Raw genomic sequence first — 10,992 nt, 5'->3', positions numbered from 1 at the left:
CCTGTGAGGGTGGTGAGACACTGGAACAGGTTGCCCAGAGAAGTTGTGGCTGCCCCATCCCTGGAGGTGTTCAAGGCCAGGCTGGATGGGGCTTTGAGCAACCTGCTCTAGTGGAGGTGTCCCTGCCCATGGCAGGGGGGGTGGAGGTTGATGATCTTTAAAGTCCCTTCCAAACCAAACCATTCTATGAGTCTATGATACACTCTCTGTGCAAGAAAAGCACAAGCCCCAAGCCAGTGCTATGCTCGTGAACCAAGCAGTGAATGCAGCCATGGCCAGCTGGGTAACACCTGCGCTTTGCCTTCCTTTTCTTCTCTCTCTCACCTCTAACTGCTTTTTTTTTTTCCTCAAAAGTTGTACGAATTTAACCTTCCCAGATTCGTACATATTTGCAAATGTGACTAAGTAGGTCAGCATGTTCGAAAGTCCTTGGAGGTGGAAAGGATGAATGGAACAGGAAACACCCAATACCGCAATTGCTTAAGCCTCATTTCCTTAGATAAAGAGATAAAAAGATTATTGTGCACAGTGTCATCTAGATAACCCCATCATGAGACTTTTCCTTATCAATTCACTATCTACTGCCAGCAATAGCTTCGCATTTTATTCCCAAGCATTAGTACATTGAGGAATACCAGACTAAAGATGTGTCTTTGCCCAAAATATTTCAATCTGTTTACAATTAATTGCTTACATCTATAAACTAGATAGCTTCTAATCTATCTAATATCTGCAACATAGATGTTATACATTAATAGTTTTCAGTCAGGAAGGTCTACTGTCTTTATTGTTTATTTGACACTGCATTTTTGGTTCATTTACTACACATTTGCCATGCTGGTCGATGGTTTTACTACCCATACCATGTTGGCTGGCAGTTACAGCTTTCGTCACACTGATGTGTAACCCCAATTCTGCTAAGTGTTCCTACTCCTTTTGAAATGTGCCAGAGGCAGATGAGTATCAAAAGGCTGGTGTTTCTGCTCCTTTCGTCACAGATATTAAACAAATTCAATATTTAACTCTGCTTATTGGGCACAAATGCTGCAAAAAGTTGGGCACCGATTGCCCACCTCAGCCCTGTTTGGGACACATCACACACCTTCACAGAATGGTTCAGGTTGGAAGGGACCTTAAAGATCATCGAGTTCCAACCCCCCTGCCATGGGCAGGGACACCTCTACTAGAGCAGGTTGCTCAAAGCCCCATCCAGCCTGGCCTTGAACACCTCCAGGGATGGGGCAGCCACAGCTTCTCTGGGCAACCTGTTCCAGTGTCTCACCACCCTCACAGGAAGGAATTTCTTTCTGGTATCTAATCTAAATCTCCCCTCTCCCATTTTGAAGCCACTACCCCTCGTCTTACCGCTCCACTCCCTGATAAAAGAGTCCCTCCCCATCTCTCCTGTAGGCCCCCTTTAGGTATGGGAAGGGGCTGTAAGGTCTCCCCGGAGCCTTCTCTTCTCCAGGCTGAACAACCCCAGCTCTCCCAGCCCGTCCTCACAGGAGAGGTGCTCCAGACCTCTCATCATCTTCGCATCCCGGCCCTAGACCTGCTCCAACAGGTCCACAGTTCCCTCACGAACACGAGCTCATCTGCCGACACCCTCGATTCCTCACACGTTGTCATCTCCTCATTTTATTCGCGCGAAGCGAGTCTTCTTTACTTCATACAAACGCCCAATGCGATTTTTCATTCCTTCCGATTTAATTAAAGGCCTATAACCCGCTGTGCCCCCAGCGCGCCAGGAGACCCGCTACTACGGCACAGCGGCTGCGCCCGGCGGGCAGCCGGGAGCCCGCCTGCATCCGGAGCCCCTCCCGCCGTTCTGCTCAGCCTCTCTCCCCGACCCCCCGCCATTTTGCAGCGCCGGGCTCCCATCGCTCGGGCCCGCCGGGCCGCCATCCGCCCCCTTCCCCTCCGCTTCCCGCGGGCCGAACTGCGCATGCGGCGGGGCGGGCGGCGGCGCTGGCGGGGCGGCCGTGGTCACGCGGGGCGGCGCGCATGCGCGGGGCGGCTGTTTAGCACCGCCGTTAGCGGCGGGGCTCTATGGGGAGAACATGGCTCCTTTCCCCGAGGAGGTGGACGTCTTCTCGGCTCCGCACTGGCGGATGAAGCAGCTGGTGGGGCTCTACTGCGACAAGGTAACGGAGGGGGGCGGCCTCTGCCCGGCTGCCCTCAGGCGGGAGGGAGGGTTCCGGCAGTGCGCAGCTGTCAGCGCCCCGCCGCCCCGGAGGCAACTTCTCAGCGCGGCCGCGGGGCTCCCCGGCCCTTCCCGCCGCGGGTGGTGCCCCCTCCTCCGCCGCGCCCCACGCCCCTCTCGGGCCCCTTCAGGGCCGGGCCGGGGCTCCCCGCGCCTCCCGACCCCTTGCGGGGCGTCCCGCTCTCCTCAGCCCGGAGGAGCGGCGCTTCCTGGCGGGGGCCGCGCCTTCCCGCCGCCTTCACTCTCGCCGGGCCGCGGGGAAGGGGGACGCCGGTGCTCAGCCCCCGACCGCACTTGGTGCCCCGGGGCTGGGGAGTGGGCGCCGGGGCCGGCCGCGGCGGAGGAGCCACCCCCGTTAGGGCGAGGGGCTGTCCTGGAGGGGCCATAGGGCTGAGGGGCGGCGAGGAGGCAGGCAGCAAGTCCAGTCGTTTTTCTGTTAATTAACAGTTTTTAATTAATGCCTTGCCTGGCAGCGGTGCTGTGCGTAGTGCTTGCTAACAGTCCGCAGGCGGCTGTGTTTGCGTTTTTATGCTTAACGTTTAATGTGTGAGCAGCTTAAAGATACCTCAGGTAGGCTTGTGGGTTTGGTGTGTTTCTTTTTTTTTTTTTTTTTTTTGTAATTCTAAATATATATAATTTTACTCGTGGACAAAAGTGTTTCTTACTCTTGCATCAGGGTAGTTAGTAATCAAGGCTGATGTGTCACCTGAAAAGCAAACTTTGCTGCAGCAGCTTTGAGTGTGATAGAAGGGTTTCAGGCAAATGCTTCAAAGCCAGCACTCAAACTGAAAGAAGTCGTGCCTCCTATCTCTGGGCATTTATGGCTGTGTGGAGAACCAGATTGGCTAACAGACATTTAAAAAGGAGGGTGAAGGTACATGAGAGACAGTATAATAGCTTGCTGCTGCCAAGAGGATGGGGGAGTTCTTGCTTCCTTCCCCTGTTTTCCACATGCCACCTTGTACTGCCCTGAGGCTCACCAGACACCTTCGTCTGAGCTTGTTCAATTTGGTAATCGGGTAAAGAAAATGTGAGTTGTTTTTTGCTGGGTAAGCTAACTGAGCTGGCTGAGCGGAGGGTCTGTGGGGGGGGGAGGAGGTGAGACCTTGTGTAATTTAACTTTGCCTTTTATCCGTGAGTGTGTTTAACTTTATTTTTCAACTGTGGTGGCATGAAAACTTGCGATATCTTAACAGAGTGGATTTTACATAAAGAGAAACAAACACCTGGGACTCTTCTCCCCCCAGCAGCTGTATTAACATATTGCTGACAGTAGCTGAACAGGATTTCTTTGAACCTCCAGATATTGTAGAAGTTTGGGGTTTGTTCCTAAAGAGGCATTTCTGTCACTTTTATTGAGCACAAAGTTTTGACACAAAGTTTTTGACCAAATTTACCATGACTTGTTTAAAGTAAAACTGCCTGGGCAGGAATGATTGGTTTTCGTAAATATTGGCAAATTTTATTAAAACTACCCAGTTTGCAATGAACATAATCTCTCATTTTCTAAAAAGTTTTCTACAGAGCTTCACTTGCTTCCTTGTTCTTTTGAAGAACTGCAAGCGTGAATGAGTGGTGCTTTTTTTGAAGTATTCAATCTTGCATCCTTTAACCCTGTTTCAGAACTTGGAGACTGTGCCTGGTCTATGACCTTTGTATTAGAGTGATGCTAGTTTTGCATCAGAAAAAGCTCTGAACTGTGTTTGACTTTCCTTCTTGTGTGACTGAGATGCTGTAATTAGATAAGGCTGTAGTTCTGCTTACATGGCATTTATAATCTTCAAAGCCATGCTCTTTATGAATTTAGTTTGTCCTTGAGGGGTCTTTCATTTTGTGAATTACGTGTTACCTGCTGTTCCTCACGTTCCCTTCACACTGTAAGATAGCCACTGTCTTTTAGCGGCTGAATTTAGTAAACCCCACCAAATGTTAGCAAGGGTGAAATGGTTGCATCTGTGCTTTGCTTTTCAGGGGAATAGCTATAATGTTACTGATGGGTAAAGTATGTAGGCTCTTCCTTTCGGATAGAGATACACAGTTTATTTTGTTCATCCAGGACTTGATGTGAGACAAAACAGTGAACCAGACATTTGAAATGTTTAGTGTATTGGGAAAGTTATCCTAGTTATTTTTTAACTGTTGCTAGCAGAGATCTCGCCATACATTTGCTGCTTTCTTAAATGGCATTTTTGCACAGCGCCCTGGACTTGGATAACAAGAATAACTAAAATTCTGTTTTGTAAGGAAACCCGCAAAGTTATGAAACCTGTTGCCTACTCTGATGATGAGTAGATTCTTTAAATCCTCCGAGGACGTACCCCCCTGTAGGTAGAGGAGTGCTACAGCAGACAGTCTTTATAGTTAAAATGCTTTTTCTAACGCCTGACGTCATCCTTGCCACATAGAGCCGGTTCTGTTTTCCTATCGCTAGTGAACCGTTCTTTGTTTTCAGCAAGATCTATGTGCCCATTTGCAAATTGTAGCCATGTCCTCCATCTTAGTTATCTGTTTTCTGGCCTGAGCGAACGGATTCCTTCTGCTTCACCATATGGGTGGTGCTTTCTGTACCCCCGGGTACTTGTTGCTTTTGTCAGGACTGAGCTGCCGTTCTATAACAGTAAGCTATTTTTGAGTGCTGCTGTTAGGACTGCGTGCCTTTCTTGCTCCCATCAGCTTTTGAAGTAACTCACAAAGGCCCTAAGCTGGCAGAAAACATTTATTTATTTATTTCCCTGAAGCGGGGTGGTTTTTCTGCTGATGTAGTGCTGCCAGCAAGCACTGGTCAGATGAGTGCTGAAGCCAATGCGAGGCAGAGGGTGGGACTGTGACAGCCAGCAACTAGATTGGCTTAAGCTACTGTGAAACCTCAGCCTAATTGTGTCTATGTTTTCCTGAAGTCTGGGACGCTGCTGGTGTTGAGTAGAGCAGACGTGTTATTCTACAATCTTTTTTTTTTTTTTTTTTAACAGCAGCATACTCACTTTGTGCTTCTCTATAATCCCACACTTCTCTGAGGACTGATGCTCAAGTTTCCTCTCATATTTATTGTTAGACTTCCATCCTGTATCTAGAATTACACACTTGTCCAAGTCAACATGTCGGTGTCCGGTAAAGACTGTTTCTGTTGTTGCATTATGATCTTGCGTGTCCTATGCTCGAGAACGTGCCACTCGTGTATTACCAGCTTTCCTGCTTCCCCAACTGTGGCTGAAAGTATCATATCTGTCGTGAGGCAGCACAGATTTCAACTGATCGTGTATTGAAAATACCATAGTGGTTTGGCTGGAAACATTGGTAGCTTGAGACCATTATTTGCAAGTGCTTGAGCTACCCTGCCGTTTCCTGTAGACTGTATTAGTTTTCTGTAAGGCAAAACAGTATCAAAACCTTCAGAGAAATCACGATCTGTAATGTGTATCATCCTTCTCTTAAGCAGTTTAGTTATCTTACCAAAAGGAAATCAGATTCTTTTTTCTAAACAAATCTGTGCTGACTGGTTGTTATTTCATTAGCTTCAAGATTAGGGTTACTCAGCTAAGCAGACTGGTCTAGATCCACACTGCAATTAAACTTTGGCTGGCCTTCCCCAGGGACGGGACACCTGGTATTGCTGTGTGGGTTTTCAAACTTCCTGCTGTCTTGTGGAGTTACTGCAGCTGAAGAGTACATTTTCAAATCTTTGTATTGTAGAACTACCCAGCAAATTGAGGCTGCTTTAGGAAAAGGAACAGGAAAAATATTCATAATCTAAATGCTGTAATTCAGTTATCAGTGATTGATGAACTTGTTCTCGTGTCTTTCTGTCTGCCTCTCAAAAGTAGTGTGAGACTTCATACTGTGACTGAGTGGACCTGATAACTGGCTGCTGCTGGAAGGGTTAATTGTTGATGATATCCTTTGTGCTTGTCAGGCCCTGCGATGAACAGCTAGTTCATCTAGTGCACTGAAGTGGAAGGTGATTCAGTAAAACCAGCTCACTGAGAGGTCAAACAAGCTCTGGAACCAGGCTGACAGTATGGGAGGAGGGAACAGGACTAACCATTGCAGAAGTAAACAGCTGCTTTAATAGCTCAGCCTTATTGTGAAACCTTTGGGTGTGTGATCAAAAACATTTAAGGTCCTTCTTCTGTTTGCCTGACTTTAGTCTTCTGTGATCGTACCTTTCTACACAAGATCTCTGCAGTTATTTCTCATGGTTCAGTAATTATTTTGTCTAGTTCTTCCAGGAAACTTGGATCAATTTTGTCATGTTTTGCTGACTTCAATGTATTGAACTTGTATAAATATTTAACTAGTATTTTTCTTTTCTAGCCTATAATTCTGACTCCTTGTTAAAAATTAATTCCCATAAATATTTTTCCTAATTAATTTCCTTATATAGACTTGAGTAAAGACGACTAATTTTGCTGTTCTCATCTCTGCCTTTCCTGTTAAATAGTTGACTTAAAGTATCCCTTTTCTTCTTTTATCTAAGGATATATAGACTTTTTTTTTTGCTGTTTTTCTGTGTCCGCTGTCCTCCTTGTTTGACAAGTCTCAGTGCTGTTCTGTGTTCTAGAGTGATAAGTTCATGGTCATTTTTGTAGAATTCTTTTCAAAACTTCCATATAGCTAAAAATTACCTCTTTATTTTCTAATGATGATTTCTTTTATAACATATTTCTCTTTAACCTTTGTGTCTGTGTCAATAGCCACCTATTGTGCTTCAGTTTTTTCTCTTCTTTGTAAGCTTTGGCCTCTGCTGTAGAGAATGAATTGTTTTCATATGTTAAATTTGTGATGTTCTTACAATAAGGATATTGCAGATGAACCCTTTTAGGCATGAAAAATACTCCTGAATTAAGTTGAATTGACATTGTAAAACAGGGGCTTTCCTCTCTTGCGGGGGAAGGCTGAGAGACCTGGGTCTGTTTAGCCTGGAGAAGAGAAGACTGAGGGGGGATCTCATCAATGCTTATAAATGCATTAAAGAGGACGGGGTCAGGCTTTTCTCAGTGGTGCCTGGTGACAGGACAAGTGCCAACGGGCACAGACTGGAACACAGGAAGTTCCATTTCAACATGAGGAAAAACTTCTTTACTCTAAGGGTGGTAGAGCCCTGGAACAGGCTGCCCAGAGAGGTGGTGGGGTCTCCTTCTCTGGAGATATTCAAAACCCGCCTGGATGCGTTCCTGTCCAACCTGCTCTGGGTGAACCTGCTTTGACGGGGGGTTGGACTAGGTGATCTCCAAAGGTCCCTTCCAACTGCTACGATTCTGCGATTCTGTGAATTAGATGACCACATTATGATTACACTTTCTGTGGCAGCAAGGAGAACTGAAATCTGAAAAGTTAAACAAATTATCAACATTCTGACTTTCTATTTCAAAGTCAAGTATTTTTCACTTGCCATCTTTGAGAACAGAAAATGGTTGTTCCCTCACAATGTCTCTTTCTGTTACTAATCAACAAATGTTGGTAAAGCTTTCGTTCTACTTTTGAAATCCCTTTTCAGTATTTTGATACACTACCATTAAGTTTGCACTGCTGCTTCAAATATGTGTGTGTTGATTTAGAAATTCAGCGTGTTTGATTATTACCAATTAACATCCTGTATCATTGGGCACTTGCCTTCACCTATGTTTAGAATGAATAAATAGCTACTTAAGATGCTTAGTGTTATTAAGTCTGCAAATGATGGGCTACACCATGACTACAGGCAGACGATGGAAGGAAATTAAACCTCCTCATTAGCATCCAGAGATGGGTGAGCAATTTGCCATCCATACTTCTTGCTATTTCATCAGAGACTCTACCAGGTGTCTTTCCATTTGAGCTTCTGGATCCTGAATAGTTCAGTAACTTCTTGCTACACCTTCTGGAGAATAACAGCTTTGAATTCATTTTTCATGAGGAAGAATATTTTGAAGATGAATCTGGATGTGACAATGTGTTTTAAGTATCTACATTTTAAAGCAAATGCGTTTTAAGCAAAGTGCCAAAGGAGGTCTGAAATGGGGGGACATCAGTGATAAAACATGTTCGGTGTTTGTGGGGCACTTCAGACCTGAATAGCAATTTCACTCCTTTTTTCAGGATGCTTCTAGCTCTTGTTGCCATCTCAAACCTCTCCATTTCGTTACTTTTTTGTCTAACAAAACGCCTGTTCTTTCTTACCCATCAGATGCTTAGCTCTTTTGTTTCTGTTTTGCCCTCATAGGAAAATCCTGAGGGTATTTTTCTTATGCCAGACACTGTAGCAGGATTTTTTCCAAGTAATTTCTTGGCACCTATTTTTGCTCTCGAACTGTAGGAAAAAAAAAGTTTTCTGTTCAGAGCAACATGCGAAGGGTGATCTTTTGTCCTCTCTTCCAGCCTGCTCTGGAGAGCAGTAATAACCCACCTTTGCCCTTCTCTGCTTTAAGCAACAACAATTTATTCTCTTCTACTCTGTGCCACATAAAAACTCAGAAACTGATGCCTTCTAAAAAGCTTGATACATGCTAATTACAGTCTCTGTGTTCATACAGGTTTAATGCAGCTATCCTAGGATATGCTTTAACTGATTAAATAGAGTATAAATTGTAGTTCTTCAGAGACTTGACTTTTTATTTCTTTTTGCAGTTAGTACCCAAGATAGATTAAGCCAGAGTGGTGAATTATTCCATTGCCCACCTTTGATTGTGTTAGGAAATTGCAGCGAGACTGGCACAGAAGGGCAAGGGCATTTTTACTATGTTTGTAGTTTGTGAATTACTGCAGTGGGAGTTTGGAGAGGAGCCTTGAGGCTGCTGTCATTTCACTCTTGGCCTTCTGTCAGGAGGTATGCGAAGTCCCAAAAGGCCAGGTTTGAGCAGGAACCTATCTGTGGGAGGATGTAAGACAGGAAAGAAGTCTTCTATGGCATGTAGAGTGAATATGAGAAATGCCGTGACACACCTAAATAACAGCATCATTGCTGTTTATCACGCTTTCATTTGAGGCCCTTGTATTTCATACCCTTACTAGATTTTTCTTTAATGTTTTGTTGGATTCATCTCTGCAGATCCTGGTGACAGCCTGTGTCCCTTCATCCCTGGTAGACTTTTACTTGTAGAAGCCACATGGTGGAGGCGGCTCAGCGGATTTTACCAGTGCTTGCCAAGCTGTGCTTTCTGCTGTGGTCCCCAAGGGGGTCTGACACTAGTAGCAATTGCGTCTCTGAAAGTTTTGGTGCGCTCAGTCCCGTACTGTGATTTATGTGAAAAGCCCTTCGTGATTCAAAAACTGATCTACAGGTGTTGATTAGACAAAATTGACATGTATGTAGTGCAGAGTGCTATGAAAGACCCCAATAAAAATGAAAATACAGCATTTTGTTTACATCTCTGCTGTGCTCTTAGGTTTGGCATTTATCAGCTTGACCTTAGCCTTTAAAAATATAGAGTACAAGATTTTACCTGCCTTTTTGCCTGTGCTCTTTGAAAAACAAAATAGTTTTGTCTGCCTTAATCTTTGAGTCAATATTGCTTTTGTTGGTGGTTGTTTTTTTTTTTTTCTTCTTTTTGAAAGGCTATTTGAAGATTTTAGTTAAGCTGCAAAACAGCTGACAAGATAACACAGAGGACAGGATTTTATAGAGAAGATGACAGATAAATGGGCATTTGAAAGCTGTGGATTTCTTGTTGAGTTCTGCCAGATCCTGTCCTGCCTGCCTTACTAATTGCTATTATTTTAGGTTGACCCACAGCCAAGAAAAGCACACAGTGTAGAGAACCTGTATTGCTCTTCTGATTTAAGTCTTCATACATCCAAACAGCTGGAGCCTGAAGTAGTTCAGCTAATTCTCTTACTGTTCACCTCGTACACCTCTACATAAAGATAAGCCAAGGAGCAGGTGACGCTGAGAGGACAGTCATCCTTTTTGCTGGGCTGTCTTGGAACTGTAATTCTTCCTTGGGGACAATATAAACTGAGCTTCTCGTGGGTTCCTAAGCAAGACGTGGCATGTAACCGGGTGTCACTGCAGGCTGTCTGTCAGACAGGCGCACTGACCAGGTGAAAAACGAACCCACTAAAAAGGTGCAACTTCTTTCTGGATCAGTTCCCCAAATGGGCTCATCTTGCAGCTGTGAATCAGTAGGATTCAGTAGGAATGTACAGCTTGAAGCAGGGGCAGGGCTGCTGCTTCTAGGTGTTTCCTTCTCCATCCCCACCCCCTCGTTTACGGCAGATTAAGTACAACATGAAACCACATGCTCTTGGTATTGACACAGGCACACCTTGTTATGGTCTTTGTCCCTCCATTTTCTTGCTCATAAAATTGAGATATCTCTGCAGAGTTCAAGTTCCTCTCCTTTGATATTTAGTGATATTGTATACGCGAAGTGATAAAATGTAAGAGTGAAAAATTGTAGCTGACTAGTAATGCCATGTTGTGTGTGTGGTTTTTTTTTTTTTAATGATGCTAGTCAATTCTAAAAGTATTGGATTTTTTTTCAGTCAAAGTAGTCTGCCAGCTCCATAATGAAAAAGATTTTACTGTTTGGGTTTTTTTTTTTTTTGAGTTTTAAACCTGCTGAGTTAACTAATGATAGAAATCTAGTCTGCATTGATCATCAGGTATATGTCTTTATTTCACCTCCGTTGGTGATCAGCTGCTTGTATAGGTCTTAATGAGCACAGTGGTTACACATGGAAAGCAGAATATATAGGAATGACCTATCGAAGATGTTATTTGTGATGATATGTGAAAATAAAAATAAAAATAGCCGAAAAATCGAAGGCAACTTTTCTTTAGATTCCAGACTGAATTTTTAGGGTTAGCGGTT

General features: G+C 44.4%; 1 protein-coding gene across 2 annotated transcripts in view; it reads left to right on the top strand.

The window, feature by feature from the left end:
• Nucleotides 1–2,006: 2,006 nt before the first annotated feature.
• FBXL5 (F-box and leucine rich repeat protein 5) overlaps nucleotides 2,007–10,992 on the top strand; it is a 37,656-nt gene continuing 28,670 nt past the window's right edge. The window contains exon 1 of one of the 2 annotated variants that reach the window (XM_074147303.1): nucleotides 2,007–2,144. In XM_074147303.1, coding sequence (XP_074003404.1) covers nucleotides 2,061–2,144 — 84 coding nt within the window. In that variant the 5' untranslated portion in view covers nucleotides 2,007–2,060. The remainder of the gene's footprint in view (nucleotides 2,145–10,992) is intronic. The other variant, XM_074147304.1, reaches the window with a different exon arrangement.

The sequence above is a fragment of the Numenius arquata genome, chromosome 5 (genome assembly GCF_964106895.1).
Source record: "Numenius arquata chromosome 5, bNumArq3.hap1.1, whole genome shotgun sequence".
In the NCBI taxonomy this organism is placed as follows: Eukaryota; Metazoa; Chordata; class Aves; order Charadriiformes; family Scolopacidae; genus Numenius; species Numenius arquata.
The sequence above is the reverse complement of the archived record's forward strand: the minus strand, read 5'-3'. Positions and strand labels throughout refer to the sequence as shown.